Source organism: Heterodontus francisci, chromosome 20, assembly GCF_036365525.1.
Source record: "Heterodontus francisci isolate sHetFra1 chromosome 20, sHetFra1.hap1, whole genome shotgun sequence".
Classification (NCBI taxonomy): Eukaryota; Metazoa; Chordata; class Chondrichthyes; order Heterodontiformes; family Heterodontidae; genus Heterodontus; species Heterodontus francisci.
Genome location: NC_090390.1, coordinates 77,975,266 through 77,999,265, shown reverse-complemented (window position 1 = coordinate 77,999,265; position 24,000 = coordinate 77,975,266). Strand labels below are relative to the sequence as shown.

Below are 24,000 nucleotides of genomic sequence, written 5' to 3'. Positions count from 1 at the left end.
GTCACCGTAGAAAAATGCCCACAATGAAGGAAGAAAACCTAGAATGAGAATTATTACTGGCCTCTCTTCTCTCTACAGCCTGGCTGTAGTTGACATTGGAAGAACTCCTAAGGAACTGACCTTTTTGCACCCACAAAAGTTAAAAGGGGACAGTTTCCTCCCCTACGGTCCTGGGAATCACAAGCATGGCAATGAGGCAGTTGCCGTTACTCCTGCATCATTTTCTTTTCTGTTCATTGGGTGGGCATCCAATTAGAAAGCTCAATAGAAGAGCACCTTGGGCCCTGTGCCCAGTTCTGCTCAGATTGTCGGATCTAGTTGGGGGCTGGATACCAGCTGAGAGAGGACACCAGAGGAAAACATTCCTTCTTTTACAGATTTTTTCCAAGAAAATCTTTGGGTTTTTCTAGCTTTTGGACATCAGCCAGAGGATTTCACAGCCAGCCATCATTACCAGTCTGCGGCTTGAAGTAGTGATTGAATTTCCACCCTCAAAGCTGGCAAAGGCCCTGCCAGAGACACATCAAGAGTACGATAATAAGTTGAACTTGGAAATACAGGTGGGTTCAAGTCATTGCAAAGCTTGCTCAAGCAGGTAAAGAAAGGGAAGGAAAATTAATCCCAGTGGGTGATCCTGAGAGACCAAGTAAAAAAATGGAGAAAAAAATTTAAGGGAGTGCTGTGTTTCGGTAGCATTTTGAACCAAGAGATGAGCTGACATACATTTTTCCTAGTACTTTCATTAGAGAATTCTCCAAATGTAATTGTTATCAATGGGGAAAAATATCGAATGAACAGTTAGGAGTATCAGCATTACTTCTAGCATTTGTCTTACCAAGTTTCCTTAACGTGTGCCTGGGAACAGACTAATTAGACTCCACTGGCTAGGCAGGACCATACACTAACAATACAGATTTAAACAATATATTGTTCCACTGTGTTCATGAAAGTTAATTGGAATAGCTTAAACAAGAAACTACATTTTTCACCAATCCAAAGTGATAGACAAGAAAATTAGACGAGACATGATCCAGGTGTTTAAAATGCTGGAAAGCATGGTCTCTGCAGATTGAAGGTTATTTAGCTTGGGTTGAAGTGGAATACAAAGAAAGAAAGACTTGCATTTATATAGCACCTGTCACAAGCACAGGATGGTTTCAGCCAATGAAGTACTTTTGAAGTGTAGTCACTGTTGCAATGTAGGAAAGACAAATTCATAAACAGAAATTTAAAAAATGATCAAGACTCAAGAATGAACTTATGGGGTCTGGTAACATTGTGATTATGTTACTGGACTAAAATCCAAAGACATGAGTTTAAATCCCATCACAGCAGCTGGGAAATGTAAATCAAATAAACCTGGAATAAAAAATGAGTGAAGCTACTGGATTATCATAAAAATCCATCTGGTTCAACTAATGTCGCTTAGGGAAGGAAATCTGCCATCCTTAGCCCCTCTGGCTTTTTGTGAATAACAGCAATGTGGTTGAAACTTAACCGCCCTCTGAAATAGGGACGGGCAATAAATTCTGGCTCTGCCAGTGACACCAACTTCCTATGAATGAATAAAAAAGTAAGACTAGAGATTGGGAGAATTGTCCATTGCATTTCCACACACTGAAATAGAATTGCATCATAGACAGTTGGTGCTATGTAGATTAACCCTCAAAAAATAGCTAGTTAGATAAAACAAAACATGGAACATCTATGCTGCTGGGACCATGGAATAATCATCAATGCAAGGCAGCTGAGCAGGACTGAAAGACAGAAAGAAATTACATTTATACAGAATCATCAGCACATCCAAAAGCACTTCATACAATAAATAATATTATGAAGTCAGTGTTGTAACGCTAATAAATACATCAGACAACCTGTGAATAGCACAGTCCCACAAACCACAAATGAATGTTCTGTTAACCTGTTTTGGGTAGGTTTAATCAAGGGAGGAATGCTGGCGGTGTAGAAACAAAAACTTGCCTTTCTCTTCTTCGAACAGTATTGTGGGATCTCTTACATCTAATTCAATTCAATATCTTAAAAATATGGCACCTCTGCCACTGCAGGCCTTACTCCCCCAATACTGTATTGAAGTGTCGGCCTAGATTATACACTGAACACCGAGAATAGGATTTGAATTCATAAACTATTATTCTGAAGTGTAAGTGTTAGCAACCAATTTAAGCTCGCACTTAGATGGCTGCAGAATATTCTGTGGTTTTTCTAGATTACATCGGAGGGAGCAGGAAGAAATTTTCATACAGCTTTACCACCCTGAACCTGTGGTCAGTGTTCCCCCTTGGGAGATTCAGTGAGTCACGATATGAATATATACAAGTTCAGTGTGAGGAAAGGCCATTCAAATCTGCTTCATCTACAGTCCATGCGGTGAGATTTTAACTCATTCAAAACCCATCCACTCACACAGAGGTCTCTCCTATCATGAACTTCCCTCTCACATCGCATGTTGATCCCTGACTTTAGGGGCACCTAGGATCCTTTCTGTTAAATTTTTAAAATGTCGTTGATAATTGATATCTCTGTAAACCTCAATCCCCTCCTCTACAGATATAAATCCAAATTCTTCTAAAGGTGTCATTTAATCCTGAATCAGTCACCTCTGGAGATCTACACTACATGCCCACCATCCAATGGGGAAAACCATGGTCTGCGAAAAAGTGGACTTGATAGAATGATATTTTGTCATTTTGTACATTTATATATTGTAAGCTGTGGTTTAGCATCAAGCTATGAACTCGTACAGAGGCATCAGTGTTGATCTGAAACTTATTTTTTAATTAATAAGAATTTTAATGACCAGTTATACAACAGAAACGTAAGAGAACAACATCAGTACTTGGATTGTTTATGGATCGCTATTTTTGTTCAAGTATTGAAAGAAAACTAATCCTCTGAGGTTACAGAATACAGGAGATTAGACTGCTGAAGTTTTACAGCACCAATAAAGATTCACCTTATATTTAAAATAAGATACTGTGAATCCCAGATAGAAGAGAATCACTGTTATAAAAATGGAAAGATTTCACAAAAAGGTTTTGAATTGCGAATTTCTGTTGGAACAGCACAGTATGAATAGCACATGAAGATTTTAAATCATATTTTGCTGGAGCCCTAGTCACGATTTATTTTTTAAGGCACAATATCCTTTTCAACACTGCGCCCGACCTCCACTGCTCTGCACAGAGTAAATAGCAAGTTTATTTCTTTCAAAAACTTTAAAGTTGCATTTCCAAAACCATTGCAGCCAAAAACTTATATATTATCCTGAATTTAATAAATTGCAAGTAGCTACTGCAGGACATCACTACCTCAAACTTGGGAAAAATTGTCAATTTCACAGAGAGGTTCCAAGGGCGGTTGGGAAAGGTATTGCACCACATTGGTGCAATAGGGAGTGATCTTCCCAGTTCCAAGATAAAGTAGATTGGCAAAAAGGGAGGGATCTCATTTACATCCAATTCAAGACCTGGGAATGCTCGAGATGGGGTTGGGAAAGTAGAAACATATTCGGGGTAAAATTTGACTTCAGCAGGGGTTGAGGGTCACAAAACAGGTGGTATCATCTGCTCCCTGTTATACATCAGATATTTAGATATTATCAGGTATTTAGTTCGGTTGACTAGTGGTGCTGAACATTGAGCGGGGTATAAATAGACAGCAGGTGTGATAGTGACTGTTTTGTGACCCGTCCATGTCAGATATACGTAGAATTACACAGTATTTACAGCACAGTAACAGGCCATTTGGCCCAACAGGTCCATGCTATACCCATGCTTATGCTCTACATGAGCCTTCTTCCAACCTACTTCATCTAACCCTGTCAGCATATCCTTCTACTCCTTTCTCACTCATGTGTTTATCTAGCTTCTCCTTAAATGCCTCAATGCTATTCACCTCAACTACTCCATGTGGTGGTGTGTTCCACATTCTAACCACTCTCTGGGTGAATTCGCATAACCCCAACCATCTAGAAGGACAAGGGCAGCAGATGAATGGGAACACCACCACCTGAAAGCTCCCCTCCAAGTCACACACCATCCTGATCTGGAACTATATCGACGTTCCTTCACTGTTGCTGGGTCAAAATCCTGGAACTCTCTCCCTAACAGCACTGTGGGTGTACCTACACCACACGGACTGCAGCGGTTCAAGAAGGAAGCTCACCACCACCTTCTCAAGGGAAATGAGGGATCAGCAATAAATGCTGGCCTGGCCAGCAATGCCCACATCCCGTGAATGAATTAAAAACACTTTTAAAAAAAAGTTTTAATAGCTTGCTTTGTACCAGCTGAAGTTATGAAAGTTGAGACTATGACAGACAAGCTCCTCACAGTTTGTTAAAACGCCATCATCCCTGAGTAATTGGGCTCATTATGTCTCAATGCAAAGCTGTTACAGCTATGCATCAGCATAAAGCCACTTAGTGTAACTAGCATGTGGAGACGGAGAGTGAAATACTTCAATGCTCATTTAAAAAGCCACTTGCCATATGTTTAAGCATGTAAAGTTGGCTGTGTACCATACAGTATTTTACCCCAAAATATGTTGTGAAAGTCAACGACATTGAGAGAAAAACGGCGCAAGAGGACTTTACTTTTAACATAGTTGGTTAGCCAGAGCCAGAAGAATGGTATCATCATTACATGACAACCGTGGCTCAGTTGGTTGTACTCTGGCCTCTGCATCAGAAGGTTACGCATTCAAGTCCCACTCCAGAGATTTGAGCATAAAATTCTAAGCTAAGATTGGCGGGCTTAGCTGATGGATGTTCTACCATAGAGTTATACAGGACAGAAACAGGCCCTTCAGCCCATTGTGTTTGTGCCAGACATCAAGCACCTAACTATTCTAATCCCATTTTCCAGCACTTGGCCGTAGCTTTGTATGCTATGACATTTTAAGTGCTCATCTAAATACTTCTGAAATGTTATGAAAGTTCCTGCCTCTACCACCACTTCAGGCAGTGCATTCCAGATTCCAACCACCCTCTGAGTGAAAAAGTTTTTCCTCAAATCCCCTCTAAATCTCCTGCCCTTACCTTAAATCTATGCCCCTTGGTTATTGAGCCCTCCGCTAAGGTAAAAAGTTTCTTCCTATCTAACCTATCAATGCCTCTCATAATTTTGTATACCTCAATCATGTCCCCCCTCAGCCTTCTCTGCTCGAAGGAAAACAGCCCTCGCCTTTTCAGTCTCTCTTCATAGCTGAAATGCTCCAGTCCAGGCAACATCCTGGTAAATCTCTTCTGCACCCTCTCCATGGCAATCACATCCTTCCTATAGTGTGGTGCCCAGAACTGTACACAGTACTCCAGCTGTGGCCTAACTAGTGTTTTACACAGCTCCATCATAACCTCCCTGCTCTTATAGTCTATGCCTCGGCTAATAAAGGCAAGTATCCCATATGCCTTCCTAACCACCTTATCTACTTGTGCTGCTGCTTTCAGTGATCTATGGACAAGTACCACCAAGGTCCCTCTGACTCTCTGTACTTCCTAGGGTCCTACCATCCATTGTATATTCCCTTGCCCTTTGTCCTCCCAAAATGCATTAGCTCACACTTCTCAGGATTAAATTCCATTTCCCACAGCTCCGCACATCTTACCAGCCCATCTATATTGTCCTGTAATCTAAGGCTTTCCTCCTCACTATTTACAACACCATCAATTTTCGTGTCATCTGCGAACTCATTGATCATACCTCCTATATTCACGTCTAAATCATTAATGTACACTACAAACAGCAAGGGTCCCAAAACTGATCCCTGTGGTACACCACTGGTCACAGGCTTCCACTCGCAAAAACTTTTTGGAATAAATGTTAAACCGACGGCCTGTCTGTACTCTCAGGTGGATGTAAAAGATCCTGTGGTGTTATTCCGAAGAGGAACAGGGGAGTCCAGACCCAATAATTATCTCTCAACCAACATCACCAATAACAGATTATCTCATTTCTATTGGTGAGAGCTTGCTATGCACCAATTGGCTGTCGTGTTTCCTATATTACAACTGTGACTAGACTTCAAAGTACTTCATTAACTGTAAAGTGCTTTAGGATATACTGAGGTTGTGAAAGACGTTATTTAAATACAAGTCTTTCTTCCTTTGACTGTTAAATCTTCAGAAGAGAATGGACTGTTTTCAAAGCCTGTTCCTCCATCTCAAATCTTTTCTCAAGTCTCAGTGACTTTTATATTTTATTTTTCAGTAATATGGTTGTGTCCTTTTCAGTTTAATCTAAAACAGCCTGATGTTTTTAGTCACGTAAAACAAAAAAAAACTGTACTGGTTACAATATAGAGCTTTCTATAATTCTAGCTGTCTAAATTGACAAAGTGATAGAGCACTAACTAAAAAAGAAAGACTTGCATTTATATAGTGTTTTTCACAACCACCGGACATCTCAAAGTGCTTTACAGCCAATGAAGTACTTTTGAAGTGCAGTCACTGTTGTAATGTAAGCAATGCTTGCCAACAATAATAATGAACAGATAATCTGTTTTATGTGATATTAGTTGAGGGATTAGTATTGGCCAGGATACCAGGGCTAACTCCCCTGCTCTTCTTCAAAATAGTGTCATGGAATCTTTTACACCCACCTGAGAGTGTAGACAGAGGTTTAACATATCATTCAAAAGACAGCACCTCCAACAGTGCAGCATTCCCTCAGTGCTGCACTGGTGCGTCAGTCTTGATTTTCATGCTCAACTCCAGGGGTGGGACTTAAACCCAGAACCTTATAATTCAGAGGCAACAGTGCTATCTACTGAGCCACAGCGACAGAGACAAAACCACAGTATGTGTTCACGTGATTCAATTAAGTTAGTTTTAGACTTTTGTTGCAGCAACTTTGTTGAAAAGTTACAACTACATGTTTAGCTAGGAGCACAGGCAGGAGTAGCCCACACAGCCCTTCGAGCCTGCTCCGCCATTCAATTAGTGGAAACTTGAAACTCACTTCCCCCAAAAACTATTGTGGCTCAGGGCCAAACTGAAAATTGCAAAACTGAGGATTGCTAGATTTTTGTTAGGTAAGGGTATTAAGGGATATGGAACCAAGACAAGTAAATGGAGTTAAGATACAGATCAGCCACAATTGAATGGTAGAATAGGTGTGAGGGGCTGAACAGCCTCCTCCTGTACCTGTGTTCCTAAACCTTGTAGCAGGACTGTCCTCTGACTCAAATGATAAAACAATATTAATTTCACTTATTCCCACGAACTGGACAAGAGTTGAACTATAGCATGTTAAAACAAAAAAGGGCAACCTTCACCCAAAATCCATGGATAACAAATGAAGACAGGCAGAAACAGCAAAGTCTAAGCAGAAGATTTCAACATCCTATAAAACCACAAAAGTTCATCAATATGTTTTTTAAAAATCACTTCAAAGTTACTGTCAACTCTAAAGTTTAGAAGAGTTGAATTTTGGTCCAATCCTACTTCCGAGCTCTACTAAGTACTTTATGACTTTTGTTCTGAACAAATTATTCAAGTAACAATTCACAACCAAGCAAAATAATCAGATCGTGGCTTGAACAATGCAGTATTATCATTAAGTAATGCCCAATAATGGACAACTATTTCAACAAGTATTCACATTTTGCCACAATTTTAAAATTTGCATCTGAAACAAGATTGAAATTATTGACTTAAAAGATGAGATGAAGACTGGGTGTGTATAGCTGATAGTAAGGATGTATCCATACACCAGCTCCACAAGTTTATTTTCTTGTAAACAAACACTTATTTTATATGCAACATTCCAATTTTTTTTGGTATTAGCAAGAGCTCCCCCACGACTCCCATAGCACCTCTCCATTCTTAAACAGTCACTGGTGTCACTGGTATGTTCCCCACTCAACAGGTCTCCTGTAACAGTAGCATCATTGGAAATGTAAATTTCAAACTGATCAAATACTTGATAGCGGGCAGGATCAAGTTATTCATTCCAGACAAACTGTTGGATGTGCCTTGACCTCCAAGGGGGCCAATCAGAAATCTAGTTCAACCCACTTGTGGTGCAAGTAAACGCAGCCTCGTGGAGCAGATGTTTCATTTTCTCCAGGGAATTCCCTTGATTGTCATTTACACTGGCCCTTTACACTGTGTCCTCACTCCTGACTCAGAGGCAAGAGTGCTACCAACCGAGCCACAGCTGACACTTAAGCACAAGTGGGCGAAGGGTGTAGGTGGCAATTGAAAGGATTTGGAAAGGACTCTGAGTTTTATACAGTCTACAATTAATTTACACATATAATTTATAAGTTGACCTGACGGCGATCTTTACACTTAAGAATCGGTTGGATATGGGCAATCTGAAAAACCCCCCAGAAAATGCTGGAAACACTCAGTGGGCCAGGCAGCATTTGTGGGGAGAGAAACAGAGACAACTTTTTCAGCACTTCTTATTTTAATTTTAGATTTCCAGCAACCACAATATTTTGTTTCTGTATTAGTGTTCAATTCGCTGCCTCGTCTTCCAGGAATGCCTAACTTGAAGAGGTTCTGCTCTTCTCTCCAACAGGATTTCCAGTTTCTGATGAAAGGTCATCGACCTTCTCTCTCCACAGATGCTGCCTGGCCCACTGAGTATTACCGGCATTTTCCGTTTTGATTTCTAATTTAGCACCATTTGGCAATTTCATTTCGACAGGCTACATTGTACAGGAAATGGACAAATACCATACTGCTCCAGTAACAAATGCTCTTCTGAGCTACACTGTTAGGATACAGCACAGCTATCATTACTCTACATCTAGCTGTGACACCTCACTTTGGGAATGCTTAATTCTGACATTGGGCAGCCAAAAGGGAAAGTCTTGCAATTCCTCACTACTAAAATGCAACCTTAATGAGCACTAAATTGGCAACAAAAATCTATACTCATCCTTATTGTGACTGGGATATCTACCCCACCAACACCCACACCCCCTCCCCACCCACTTCAGTGCTTGCTGATCCATCACCCTGTTTTTGGCAACAAGACCAAGAAAGGACAATAAATGCATAGTGGTGTAGAAAGTTTACTGTCTTCTCATACTCTTTTCATTTTCAATTGGGAAAATGCCAGTGAACATATTCAACATAACTTGACTTCCAAGAAATGTGCACCTATATATGCATCCATGCAATGATCTGGTTCAATTCAGCTTGAGGTTTTTCAGCTTTCTCTGCGTGTAAAGTGAGTTTTGTTCCCCCTGCCAAGTTGCTGTGTTGAAAAACATTAACAGATGGTAAACACATTGGAGCGAAAGGTCCAAAAGTGACTCTTCAATGTGATGGGTTATCAACAGAGATGATGGTAATAGGAGCTTTGTACATCATACTGCAACATGGCTTTTTCTCTTTGTTATCTGTACCCTTGATTATGTCGAGAAAAGTTATAAAACTAATTGAGTCCTCAGCTCTTATAGGACATTACCTACTATAAGCTACAGCCCCTTGTTGAAGTAGACGCATTTCACTTTGTCTCCATACTTGGCAGTTATTGAGTCTCTCAGCTCTGGTTCCAATTTAGAAACTGCCATAGAACTGTAGAAAAGTGGAAAAAGAAAATCTTTGAGAATGCAGCCATGTTTCTACAACAGCAGTTAGGATTAAAATTCTCCCCTGTCTGGATGAGAGTTTAAGACTGCAACTAAATCATCATCGGTCGTTCAACAAAAGATAACCATTTCAATCCTAATCTGGAAGCAACCTGCTATGCTTTCCTCTCTACACACGTTGGAAGCACAGCTCGATATTCCCCTCTATCCCATTACCCACACGCACGCACGCACACACACGTTTGCACATCCCTTTCTGCTACATGCAATGTTCAGCAGACTGCTCAGCAACCAGTGAAAACCCTACAGCCACTCAAAAGGTTAGGACACTACCCCATTGACGCTACCTTCCAAAACTGAAGGATGGGCCTGTCTAGCTTCCAAACACAAAGGACATCAAGACTGTTCTGCTTACTGAAAGGTATGCTTTAAGTGGAAGTGTAACCTACTGAACTATTATGTAGCATTCACGATTACAACATGAAGGCATCATTTACGAATATCTGACCCATATCCCTTAGTTATGCTCTACAGCTGCTGGTTATAGGCAGTGTGGGGACTGACATTCTGATGGAAACCTGCACCCGATTGATATAAAGAAAGGGGTCATGCTGCGTCATGTTCCAATTCTTTTCACAAAGGTCTTGGTCTCCATAGCCCAGTCTTAATTTCAAGCACCAACATGGGTTATTCAGACCCCGTCAGTGCAGCACTCAGACAGGCGCCTCTGGAAACGAAGTTCAATCTGGGCTCTGGTGGTATTTCTGGACTGCTCAGTGGTTGGTCTCAAATTCCTTTCCAGTAATTCAGTGCAAGTAGTTGTTTATGCACATTAGTTTTAACAAACACTGAAGTTTGTATAAAAATAACTCTTAATTGCCAATCTACAGAACGTTAAATGGTTCACTCACCACCTCTGGGGGAAAAGAGAACACGCAGTGGGCACCATAAAGATCAAGCTGTGAAGAGAAAACAAAAATATTTCTATTTATCTTTCTAAAACGTAGGTTTGCAGCATATAAGAAACTAACCGCATTAAAATGATGGTAAAATCCATTAAATACAATAATAAACACACACAGAAGGCCTTAACAATGCTTTCAGTAGGAAGGTTCAGGGCTGTAAAGGGCAAATTTAGTACCGATGCTAGAAAGTATTTACTTACATAGAGGGTGATTAACAGCTCGAACGAGCTTTGAGGAAGGTTAATTCAGACCCCTTTTAAAGCAACCATTAGGCATTATGATGTGAAGACAGCTGGTGTTCCGAAAGGATGAATAGGTTGTAGGGTCGTCTTCACCTGATTTTTATCAGAATACAGATGTCATCTGAGTCAGAAGGACACAGGTTCAAATTCCATTCCAGGGGCTTTGAGTACAACACTCCGGTGCAATACTGAGGGAATGCTGCGGCGTTGTAAGTGCCATCTTTCGAATGGGACGTTAAGCCGAAGCCCCATCTTTAAAAAAAAACTTGTTCTTGGAATACGAGCATCGCTGGCAATGCTGGCATTTATTGCCCCACACCATCCCTAATTGCCTTTGAGAAGATCACCTTCTTGAACTGCTATAGTCCATGTGGTGTAGGTACACCTACGGTGCTATTAATGGGGGAGTTCCAGGATTTTGACCCAGCGACAGTGAAAGAATGGCGATATAGTTCCAAGTCAGGATGGTGTGTGGCTTGGAGGGGAACTTGAAGGTGGTGGTGTTTCCATGCGTCTGCTGCCCTTGTCCTTCTAGGTGGTAGAGGTTGTGAGTTTGGAAGGTGCTGTCAAAGGAGCCTTGGCGAGTTACTGTAGTGTATCTTGTATATGATACACACTGCTGCCACTGTACGTCAATGGTGGAGAGAGTGAATGTTTAAGGTGGTGGGTGGGGTGCAAATCAAGTGGTTTGCTTTGTTTTGGATGGTGTCGAGTTTCCTGAGAGTTGTTGGAGCTGGAATCATCCAGGCAAGTGGAGAGTATTCCATCACACTCCTGGCTCGTGCTTTGTAGATGGTGGACGGGCTGAGATGATTGGCCTCCAACAGCCACAACCATCTTCCTTTGTGCTAGGTATGACTCCAACCAGTGGAGAGTTTTCCCCCGATTCCCACTGACTTCAATTTTGCCAAGGCTGCTCGATGCCACACGCAGTCAAATGCTGCCTTGATGTCATGGACAGTCACTTCACTTCAGCTCTTTTGTCCATGTTTGGACCAAGGCTGTAATGAGGTCAGGAGCCAAGTGGCCCTGGCAGAACTGAAACTGAGCATCAGTAAGCAGGTTGTTGCTGAGTAACTGCAGCTTGATAGCACTGTCGACAACACCTTCCATCACCTTACTGATGATTGGGTAATTGGCCGGATTCGATTTGTTCTGCTTTTTGTGGATAAGACATACCTGGGCAATTTTCCACATTGTTGAGCAAATTTCAATGTTGTAGCTATATTGAAACAGCTTGGCTAGGGGTGCAGCTAGCTTTGGAGCACTGCACTTATAGTTGGATGCAAAGATCCCATTGCACTATTTTGGAGAAGGCAGGGGAGTTCTCCCTGGCCTATATTTATCCCTCAACCAAAATCATCAAAACAGATTATCTGGTCATTATCGCATTGCTCTTTGTGGGAGTTTGCTGTGCACAAATTGGCTGCCACGTTTCCTACATTACATCAGTGATGACACTTTGATAAGTAATTAGTTGGCTGTAATGCGCTTTAGGATGTTCCAAAGATCACGAAAGGGACTATATAAATACAAATTCCTTATCTTTTTATCTTGTGATATATTATCTACTATTAATATATAGTAGCGTTGATGTTGCAAGTCCACTGTCATGATGACTTGCGTTGCTGCCCCCACACCATCGGTGTGCATCAAGGAACTAATGCAAGGTGTGGTAGTTTGCAGTGGCACAGACTGTTAACAGCCTTACAGATAGCAGCATTTGTGCTTCAAATGTGTTTTAGCATTAAAAAAAAACGTTCCACTTTCTACGACTATGACTCACTGTGACTAAGATTTAAAGATATAAAATAACTTAAAACTGATTTAGAACATTATTTTTCATTGCCTGTACCATCGCAAACAAAATCAGCATGTAATAATATGTGGTTTGTCACATACACCACATGGAAATTTATAGTGGGCTCCCTGGGTGGCTCAGCTGTATAAGGCAAACCAGGAAAGTCCCAGGTTTGGTATCCAGTCTGTGCTGCATCATCTGGGGCAATTGGCCTCAGTGCCATCAAGTTAGTATGGGGAATACTGGCCAGGATTCCCACTCCCGAACCACATCTAGTGTCACGTGCTGGAAGCCTGGGTCTGTGGAGATGATCAGCGACAAGCTGAATTACCTGTGACACTCACTGTCTGGAATAAATAGAGAGAAATCATTTCCTCTGGCAGGGAGAGTACACAAGAGGCATAATCTTAAAATGAGAACTAGGCCATACAGGGGTGATGTCAGGAAGCACTTCTTCACATAAAGGGTAGTGGAAATCTGGAACTCTCCAAAAACCTGTTGAGGCTGGGGGGTCAACTGAAAATTTCAAAACGGAGATGGATAGATTTTTAATAGATAAGTCTATTAAGGATTATGGAACCAAGACGGGCACAGAGAGTTCAAATATAGATTAGTCATGATCTAATTGGTTGGCAAAGAGACTTGAGAGGCTGAATGGCGAACTCCAGTTTTTGATAGCCACTTGGACAAAATAACAAAAGGCGCGTGTGCAATTGTACCCCAGCAAGGATGCAATATACGTAGGATGGGATTGGGAGGAACGAGAAAGAAAAAGAAAAAGAAGGAAGTGTTTTTTAAAAAAAACATATAGACCAGTTATACTGTCAAAGCAAAGATTCACCACGACACAAACTGTGCAAGGTGATGTTATTGAATTAAATTTAGGCAAGGCTGGTATGACATGTAACTGATACAAAACTGAGCTTTAAAAGATTCCAGACAATCCATGGGCTATGTAGTGTAGTGGTTATGGCAGTAGACTAGCAAAGCAGAGACCAGAGGTCCAAGTCCCACATAAGCAAATAGTGATGGTTCATTCAATACATTTGGCCAGTTGTGGGCTGGTAACAGGGAAGGGAAAAATTGCTTATTGAACGGTCTTAAAAAAAACTAACTTGTTAATTTCTGTCCTTGAGGGAAGAGAACCAGTCACCTCTAACCCAGTCTGGACTCCATGCATCAACTGGGGCTCAGTAGCTAGCCCTCTTGCCTCGACATCAGAAAGTCGTGGGTTCAAGAGCCACTCTATGTACTTGAGTACAGAATTCTAGGCTGACACCCCAGTGCAGTACTGAGGGAGTGCTGCACTGTTGGAGGTCCCGTCTTTTGGATGAGACGTTAAACTAAGGCCCCGTTTGCCCTCTCAGTTGAACGTAAAAGATCCTGTGGCACAATTTTGAAGAACATACGAATTAGGAGCAGGAGTAGGCCACTCAGCCCTTCGAACCTGCTCCGCCATTCAATAGGTTCATGGCTGAACTGATTACTCCACATTTCTACCTACTGCCGATAACCTTCCACCCTCTTGCTTATCAAGAATCTGTCTACCTCAGTTTAAAAATGGTCAAAGACTCTGCTTCCACCACCTTTTGAGGAAGAGAATTCCCAAGAAGAGCAGAGGAGTCATCCCTGGTGTCCTGGCCAATATTTATCCCTCAATGAGTCAATCAGATGATCTTCTCTTCATTGCATTGCTGTTTGTGGGATCTTGCTGTGCGCAAATTGGCTGTGGTGTTTCCTACATTACAACAGTGACTGCACTCCAAAAGTACTTCATTGGCTGTAAAGTGCTTTGGGACATCTGGTGGTCTTGAAAGGTGTTACATAAATGCAAGACTTTCTTTCTTCTAACTTCCACATGACCTGGTTCATTCTTAAAGCCCTTTCATGTGAACAAACAAGCCATTTGCTTGTGAAAAGAAAAGATCCTGTAACTTGGAGCAATTAGGAATGAGGAATAAATGTGGCCTTGTCATCTACTCCCTGAGAACAAATAGAAAAAAAATTGCAAGCAGACTGCTGGCTTTTGTGTATGTGAGAAACTGTTAATATTGTCCTGGTCTGTTGGCCAGTCTTACTCTAAGGTGGCGCTGGCCCCGAGCCGGTACCTGTAGTGTAATCACCACTAACACCTGCAGTGGGCATTGGACCTAACATTTTCCGATGATCAGCTAATGACCCTATTCTTCTGCAGGGAGGCAACTTCACTATCTCCGAAGTTAAGGAGGCGGTAGGCGGTTGCCTCCTCGTAGTAGATGTAATGTACAACAATGCTTCGCTCCAGTTAATCAATGTGTACGCCCCGGTTCAATGCAGCAAGCGACTGACCGTCCTCTAGAAGCTCCCACTGCTGCTGGCGACATCCAGGCCGGTCGTTCTTGGCAGTGACTTCAACTGCATCATTGATGCAGCTGGATGATCTGGCAGTGACGACAGAAAACTGGACGCTACGTCCAGATTCCTAATGGAAACAGTAAAAGATGACAAACTGCACGACGTCTTCAGCAAACCTGCAGACAGAGCGCAGCGCAGATACACCTGGTCAAGACCTGATGGGTCTTCCCGTTCCAGGATTGACTTCCTGTTTGTGTCCGGTGCTTTCACGGTCAGATCCACCGACGTCAAGCCGGTGTTCTTCTCTGACCACTGCCTCTTACCGGCCAACTGTCACTTATAGGACGACCAGCGGGTTGGCAGGGGGACATGGAAGCTGAATGTAACACTGCTAACCCCAGAGAACACTGAGGAATTCAAAAGAAATTACAAAGGTTGGAGAACCATGAAACCCCTCTTTGAGTCTCCAGTGCACTGGTGGGAAGCGATCAAGGCGAACACCAAGAGGTTCTTTATCCTCAAAGGTGTTCAGAAGGTGAGAGAGAGAGACAGAGAGAAACGTCCCGACTCCAGAAAAGAATGCAGAATCTGCTCCGGCTGCAGTCGATGGGGGTCGAGGTCAAGGAGAATCTCCAAGAGGTGAAGAGCGAGCAGGCCTCGCTCTTTGCCACGGAGGCCTCCGTTGAGCAGGATGAGACGTGCTCGCGTTTCTTCTTCCAAAAGGTACACAGAGAGAACTTTGTGATCAGCAGCCTGAAGGAAGAGGATGGCTCGGTGACATCATCGCAGTCTGACATATTAAGGATTAGCAAATTCTTTTATGCTGGGCTGTATGATGTGAAGCCCACAGACAGCAGAGCCTCCCAGTCCTTCCTGTCGTCTATCACAGAGGTCTTAGATGACAGCATACGGGAGAGACTGGACGAACCCTAACTCTGGATTAGCTGACAAAGGCCATCAGATCCTTCAGGACAGTTGAGTTGTATTCGGCTCTGTGGGACTGGATCGGACCAGTTCTGCTAGAAGTGTACAAGAAAGGCATCATCACCCTCATCTACAAGCAGAAGGGTGGAAAGGGGAGAGGGCAGAAATCAGAAATTGGCGGCCCATCTCACTGCTTAATGTAGACTACAAGATTCTGTCCAAAGTCATCGGGTCAAGTCTGCTCTGGAGTTGGTGATTCACCTTGATCAGACCTGTACTGTACCCGGCAGGAAGATCTCTGATAGTCCTGCGCTACTCAGGGATACAATCACCTATGTACGGGACAGGGAGGTGGACACCTGCCTCATCAGCTTGGACCAGGAAAAGGTTTTTGACAGGATATCGCACATGTACATGATGGACGTGCTCTCCAAAATGGGGTTTGGGGAGGAAATCCACAATTGGATCAAACTGCTCTACACAAACATCCATAGCGCAGTCTCAATCAATGGGTGGGAATCAAAGTTCTCCGATCAAATCTGGAGTCAGACAGGGCTGTCCTCCCTCCCCAGTCTTGTTTGTTTGCTGTATCAAACCCTTTGCTGAGTCCATTAGGAAGGATGCGGGCCTAAGAGGGGTGACAATCCCAGGCAGCGGAGGGACTCAGGTCAAAGCCTCCCTATATATGAACAACGTCACCGTCTTCTGCTCGGATCCACTGTCTGTTCGCAGACTGATGAGCATCTGCGACCAGTTTGCCAAAGTATATCGCGGCAAGAGCGAGGCCATGTCCTTTGGGAACTGGGACGACCGATCCTTTGTCCCATTCACCATCAAGTCAGACTTCCTGAAGGTTCTGGGGATATGGTTCGGAAGGGCCGGGTGTGCACCAAAACCTGGAAAGAGCGAGTAGCCATAGTACACCATAAACTGTTCATGTGGGAGCAGCGATGTCTCTCCATTGTGGGTAAGAGCCTGGTCATCAGGTGTGAGGAGGTCAGATTGTTGCTGTACGTAGCACAGATCTGGCCCATACCCCACTCCTGTGCCATGACAGTCACCCGAGCTATTTTCTGCTTTATCTGGAGATCCAAAATGGACCAGGTCCGGAGGGACAGGATAGTCAAACCTCTGGATAAAGGCGGAAAAAATTTACCCAATGTTGCCCTCATCCTGATGACCACCTTTGTGTGCGGCTGCATCAAGCTGTGCGTAGAGCCCCAGTATGCAAACTCCAAGTGTCACTACGTGCTGAGGTTCTATCTGTCTCCGGTGTTGCGAAGGATGGGTCTGGCCACATTGCTGCAGAACGCTCCATCCAGTTGGACCGTGCTGTACCACCTACCCTTCATGAAAAAGTTTTTGCAGAAAAACACCTTTGACCACCAATCCATCAGGCAGTGGTCTGCACGGAATGTCCTCAAGGCCCTAGAGGAAAAGGAGATGGTGGATCCTGTCGGATGGTTCCCAGAGCAGACTGTCAAAGTCATCAGAATGCCTCTTACCAGAACTTTCAAACAAGCATCAAGGCGTAGCTTGGCTGGTGGTGAGAGGGGCCCTCCCTGTCAGATCCTTCCTGCATGCCCGGAATCTCACTGCCTCCGCACACTGCCCTCGAGGTGGCTGTGGTGGGGAAAAGACTGTTGCCCACCTCCTTCTGGAATGTGCCTTTGCAAAGCAGGTGTGGAAAGAGATGCAGTGATTTTTGTCGAGGCTCATCCTGAGCAGCTCTAACACAGAAGTCTGTGCTCTACAGACTGTTCCCAGGGACGCACACCAAGATGAACATCAACTGCTGCTGGAGGACGATCAATTCGGTGAAAGACGCTCTTTGGTCTGCCCGAAACTTGCTGGTCTTCCAGCACAAAGAGTTGTCCACGACCGAGTGTTGCAGACTGGCACATTCCAAGGTCCAGGACTACGTGCTGAGGGACCCACTAAAGCTTGGGGCAGATGCTGCAAAGGTTCAATGGGGAAAGACCACTGTGTAAGGTCCTCCCGCCATAGTGAACCGAGGGGCTGGAACCCCTGGAAAACCCCTCGGGCAGTACACACCAAATATGGGTTTGCTGCAAAACGTACATGGCATGTAAAATGGAATGGAAGGGTTGTGAGGCAACTCACTCCTGTATTGAAGAAAACTGATTTCCTTTGCACTTTCTGGAATGTCAACTCGGAACTGTTTTGAACTGTTTTGTAATGCATTGTTTACAGATTTTTATGGATAAAGTACATTTTTGGAAAAAAAAAAATCAGCTAATGACCCTTTCCCAACAAAGTTGCAACAACATCATCAGGTCAGCATGAGGGGCTGATTGGTCTTCTCCTGTTCCTGTATTTCTAAAATTATGATAATTTGCCCTTTTACATGAATCTTATCTAACAACAACACAATTCACATTAAAGGTCAGAAGAAAGAAACAAAAGCCAGTCTCCATACAAAATCAAAATCTACATATTACAAATAACAGCGATCAGGGCATGCAGGAATATTAAGTTATTAGCTACAATAACTGTATAGTTATTATTGTATGATTTGATCTCTAAATGTGTACAAAGCTGAATTCGGCTGCATAACAAAAAAGGGAATCTAAAGTCTACTATCGGCATATAAATAGTGAAAGGGGTGGTAAGAAGAGTGGAGCTGATTAGGGACCTAAATGGGTAATTTATGCACGGAGGTAGAGGGCATGGATGAGGTACTAAATGATTACTTTGCATCTGTCTTTACCAAAGAAAAAGATGTTGCCCAAGTCATGGTGAAAGAGGAAGTAGAAGATAGTAAACACTGGATGGGCTAAAAATTGATAAAGAGGAGGTAGAAGATAGGCTCGCTGTACTTAAAGTTGAGAAGACATCAGGACCGGATGAGATGTGTCCAAGGATTCTTTGGGTAATACGGGGGGAAATTGCGGAGGCACTGGCCATAATCTTCCAATCCTCCTTAGATACAGGTGAGGTGCCAGAGGAGTGGAGAATGGCAAATGTTATACTTGTGCATAAAAGAGTGTAAGGATAAGCCCAGCAACTACAGGTCAGTCAGTTTAACCTCAGTGATGTGAAAGCTTATAGAAATGATAAATCAGACAAAATTAATAGCCTCTTGGATAAAGGTGGATTAGTTAAGAAAAGCCAGCAGACATTTGTTAAGAGCAAATCGTGTTTAACTAACTTGCTTGAGCATTTTGATGAGGTAATGGAGTAGATTGACGAGGGTAATACAGTTGATGTGGTGTACATGGACATCCAAAAGACATTTGGAAAAGTGCCACATAACAGGCCTGAACGCAATGTTAGAGCCCATGGAGTAAAATGGACAGTGGCAGCATGGATACGAAACTGGCTGAGTGACAGTAAACAGAGTAGTGGTGAATGGTTGTTTTTCGGACTGAAGGAAGGTATATAGTGGAGTTCCCCAGGGGTGTGTTAGGACCCCTGCTTTTCTTGCTATATATTAATGACCTAGACTTGGGTGTACAGGGCACAATTTCAAAATTTGCAGGTAACACAACATTTTGAATTATTGTGAACTGTGAGGAGGATAGTGATAAACTTCAAGAGAACATAGACAGGTTGGTGGAATGGGCAGACAAGTGGCAGATAAAATTTAATGCAGTAAAGTGTGAAGTGATTCATTTTGGTAGGAAGAACAAGAAGAGGCAATATAAATTCAAGGGTACACTTCTGAAGGAGGTGCAGGAGCAGAGGGACATGGGGATATATTTGCACAAATCATTGAAGGTTGCAGGGCAGGTTAAGAAAGTGGTTAATAAGGCATACGGAATCTTGGGATTTATAAATAGGGGCATAGAGTACAAATGCAAGGAAGTTATGACAAACCTGTATAAAACACTGGTTTGGCCTCAACTGGAGTATTGTGTCCAGTTCTGGGCACCACACATAAGGAAGGATGTTAAGGCATTAGAGAGGATGCAGAAAAGATTCATGAGAATAGTTCCAGGGATGAGGGACATCAGTTTTGTGGATAGGTTGGAGAAACTGGGGCTGTTCTTCTTGAAGAGAAGATTAGGAGATTTGTCAGAGGTGTTGAAAATTATGAGGGGTCTGGACATAGTAGATAGGGAGAAACTGTTCCCATTGGCGGAAGGATCCAGATCCAGAGGACACCGATTTAAGGTGATTGGGAAAATAAGCAACAGTGACATGAAGAAAACTTGTTTATGCAGCGAGTGGTTAGGATCTGGAATGCACAGCCTGAGAGGCAGATTCAATCGAGACCTTCAAAAGAGAACTGGATAATTTGAAGAGAAAAAATCTGCAGGGCTGCGGGAAAAGGCGGGGGAGTGGGACCAGGGGTGTTGCTCTGGCAGAGAGCTGGCATGGATACAATGGGCTGAATGGCCTCCTTCTGCAATGTAAGCATTCTACGATTCTATGATTCAGAGTAATTGCCTATAAGAAAAGCAGAACAGAGTGATGATTCAAAAACGCCCTTGAAAAGTTTTCATAAAAGGAATGTAGCAGAAACCTTCTTTACAATGTTGTACAGGAAGTAGACAAAGAATGGATTTATTCAGAGACAAGACAGAAAAGCAGACGTGTAGTGCTTGCGAAAGAGAGCGAGCGAATGCAAGCTAAAAGCCAGAGGCAGAAAATAAAGACACCCAACAGTAAAGGAAACATCTCTTCACATGCACACACTCCAAGTGACAGATATGAAGTTAGGTCACATGATCTCATTGAATGGTGGAAGAGGTTTGAGGAGCTAAATGACCTGCTCCTGTTCCTACCTTTTTATGACAGATACACTTTTCATTCCCAAGAATACGATGACTGTGCACAAATGGTAAAGCAGCAGACGGTCAAAGGCCGAGATTACCCAGACCAGCTCCATAGTTGATATTGATGTTGACGTGTTTTCAATCATCACATAAAACAAACACCCATGTTGTCACCAACGCCATGCACCTTGGGCTGGATTTAACGCTCCTGCTGCCAGGAGCAGCAGCGGGCGAAATAAATGGTGGCCCACATGTGCGGGCCATGCGCCACCAAGCCGCCGGGATCTAGCACGTGGCGGCCCACGATAATACGCCAGTTGGGGCCCCCCCCTCTCCCCCCAGTCATGTGGTGGGGGTGGGCTCTGCGATGCCGGCAACGGCGCCAGCTGCCTCTGCACAGGCATTGGTGCCATTTTTAAAGGGCAATCAGATCTGCTGCTAAATTTAAATGTTCAAAGTGCAGAGGTCACCCCTTCCCCCCACTCCCCTACTCCACACATGCTGATTAGACCCCATTCCCCATACCACTACGCTACAAATTCTAAGTACCCCCTTACCCACCTGGTGGTGCCAGATTTCCTTGGATGGGAAAGTGATGGCGCCCGAGTGCTGGCCACCGCACGGAAGATCCCAGACAGCCGGTAAAATCGCTGTCAATTTTATTTAAATGTATGCATGCGCTTAATTTAAATATTAAATGTCGGGTCCCGTCGCCCAGCGGCAGGCGGTGGGTCGGGGGAGGGGGGACGGGGTAAGGTGGGGAGAAGCTGCCACAGAGACTCGCCAGCTCTGGGCAGATCGTGCTCCGCAGTTGGCTGCTGCCAGTACGATCATCCGGCTGCCCTGCCCTGCCCCAACCCCCACCCCCACCCCCCCAACACAGATTCCGACATCGGGACCTCAACAAAATTCAGCCCCTTGTGTGGAGCAGAATAGATTTTCTAGCTGATTGTAACTGTGGTAGTTTTCCTGTTGGAAGACTTGCGTGAAGGGTCGCTGGAGGATCCCACCAACACTGGAAACAGCAGGACAGATGATGCAAATCACTAAACAGTAATTAGAATCATTGAATCTTGCAGCTCTGAAGAAGGCCATTCAGCTCTCTGATAAGAGTTATCCAATTTAGTCCCACATTTAGGAATAGCAAATTTGTGTTTTCAAAGCCCTGTACACGGAAAGGGAGAGAGGCTTCATGAGGCAAAGATTGTGGAGGTCCTGGGAAATAATGGCTTAGAATACGCGGGAGGTCAATGATCCATGTTTTCAACACAAACATCAACACAGTATGGATGTGCGGAGAAGGAAGGGCTTGTAGAACAGAATATTTGGCTTAGGAGGAACAACAGTCATGGGCAGTTATGGACATCTGGTGAGGACAAGATTGGGCTCAGGTGTAACGACCTTTCCAGTTGAATAGCCTGCAGCCACATAATAAAGGTTACACAAGAAAAATGGAAACTTTGGCAAGGAGGAGGAGAGGAAGGGGAAAAAAATGGCATTGGGAGGAAAGCAGGAAGTAAACAGTGACCAGAAGACAGGTGTTGTTTCTAACAATAAGGGGCGGGGAGTGTGGTTGGTACTTTCTGCAAGATTGCACTGGTCTTCTTGGTGCAATTTGTCTGGAATTGGCGTAACACAAAAGTTTAAGCACAAATTGAGTTACGACAATATTTTGCACTAGTTTTATTAACAAAATTACACTGAAACCAGCCCCACCCACGAAACTAGCCACTTACCACAGGATAAATCAATCATCATTGGAAGTGTTTGCTAATTATGCCTGTTTTCAGGCCTTCAAGCAGGCTCCAAAAATTAAGCTGTTTCTTTGGATACAAGGACACTAATAGGCATATTTTATATACTTTTTGAACATATTTAAAGATTTACTAAGAACCTGACTACTGTACCCGATATAACTAGCAAATGGTTCTGCATATTTTTTTCTAGTCATTTTCAGTAAATTACATTTGGGTTATTTGGATTGACACCATCATTAAAAATGCTTATTTCATGTATTTAATGAAGTTTCAGCTGCTTTATTTAAACTGCACCAAGTTACCACTCTTAAATACATCAAGGAATAGTTTTTACCGTAATTTTTTGCAAATTTAAGTACTAAAATGCAGTGGTTCATGGCTGATTTTGCATTTGATGATGTACAAATGAGCTTGAGTGGAAACTTGAGAGAAAAAAACTTTTCCTAACAGGCACAATTTGCGCCTGGGTCACCAGTTGTGGCCAAAGTCGAAACTGTACCCTAAGCACACAATTTACATCGAGACAAGACGAGGCTTTTAAAGGTGACAGGCACTCCTACTTACAAACATCCAACCAGCATCACTTGTATCGGTGCATGTAGAAACCTAATTCTCTGCAAACAAAAAATATAAACATAAATACAAGGTAAAATATAACAGAGAAAAAGTGGTAGCAGATACACCTGGACAAGTGCTTTTATTAGGTGGCAGATGCATAAGTCAAAAATGAGGAAATGAGGAGGGATTGACCTCTGCAGGTAGCCTCTCCCCACAAAATTATTACAGAGAGAAAATGCTTTATTGCTCCCCCCGCCCCAAAAAAGGTTCTATAGAGGGTGACACAGTTTGGTCAAACTCTAATGACATGCATCACCAAATGGTTTCCTAGCTGATGAAATCTCAACTTCAGGTGTACAACCACAGGAAGCCAATGAGTGGGGCTGCTGGGGTGAGAGTAATAAATCGGGGAGTCGCACCCAGGTGGACGTAAATGCATAGAAGTTACAATGCAGGAGCAGGTTCAACCAATCTGTGTTGGCATTTACTCTCCACACAAGTAAATAGTTCTAATCGCATTACCCCACCCTGTTCCCTTCAAGCACTTTTAATTTATCCACCTAGACAATCTAATCTTGAATGTTGACATAGTTTCTGTCTCAACCGCTAACGCTGAAAGCGAACACCACTGCCTCACAACTTTCTGTGTAAAGAAGTCTTTCCTGCCCTCTGTTCAAAATCTCTTTACAATTACATCAAGCATCTATGGCCCCTTGTTCTTGGCCCAACAACTACTAGAAACAGTCTGCTTCTATCTACACTTGTACCATCCTGTTAAGATTTTAAATCCTTCTATTATATCACCCCACAATTCACATTGTTACAATAAGAGTCAGTAATTTAGGGAGTGAGTAGCTTCTGGCAAAAACAGGGAGAGGGAATGAATCAGTCCCAGGTAGAGGTAAATGAATCGGGGAGAGTCGTTTTTCAGGGCAAATGTCCCAATATCTCCTTGCGTCAGTTAAAATTTTTAATTCTGTTTATTCAAGTGTCAGTGACACCAACTCCTGACCTGTGGTTCTTACACATCTGATTGAAGCATCACTGAGGTAAACTGGCTGGAATCACCAAGACCTAGAGAAGAAATGAAGGGGTAAAATTGGACTTGAA

General features: G+C 43.2%; 1 protein-coding gene across 2 annotated transcripts in view; it reads right to left on the bottom strand.

The window, feature by feature from the left end:
- Positions 1–2,775: 2,775 nt before the first annotated feature.
- sfxn2 (sideroflexin 2) overlaps positions 2,776–24,000 on the bottom strand; it is an 86,190-nt gene continuing 64,965 nt past the window's right edge. The window contains exons 10-13 of one of the 2 annotated variants that reach the window (XM_068053066.1): positions 22,897–22,946; positions 10,479–10,526; positions 9,444–9,553; positions 2,776–9,230 (exon numbers count right to left, since the gene is read on the bottom strand). In XM_068053066.1, the coding sequence (XP_067909167.1) occupies positions 9,454–9,553; positions 10,479–10,526; positions 22,897–22,946 (198 nt within the window). In that variant the 3' untranslated portion in view covers positions 2,776–9,230; positions 9,444–9,453. The remainder of the gene's footprint in view (positions 9,231–9,443; positions 9,554–10,478; positions 10,527–22,896; positions 22,947–24,000) is intronic. The other variant, XM_068053067.1, reaches the window with a different exon arrangement.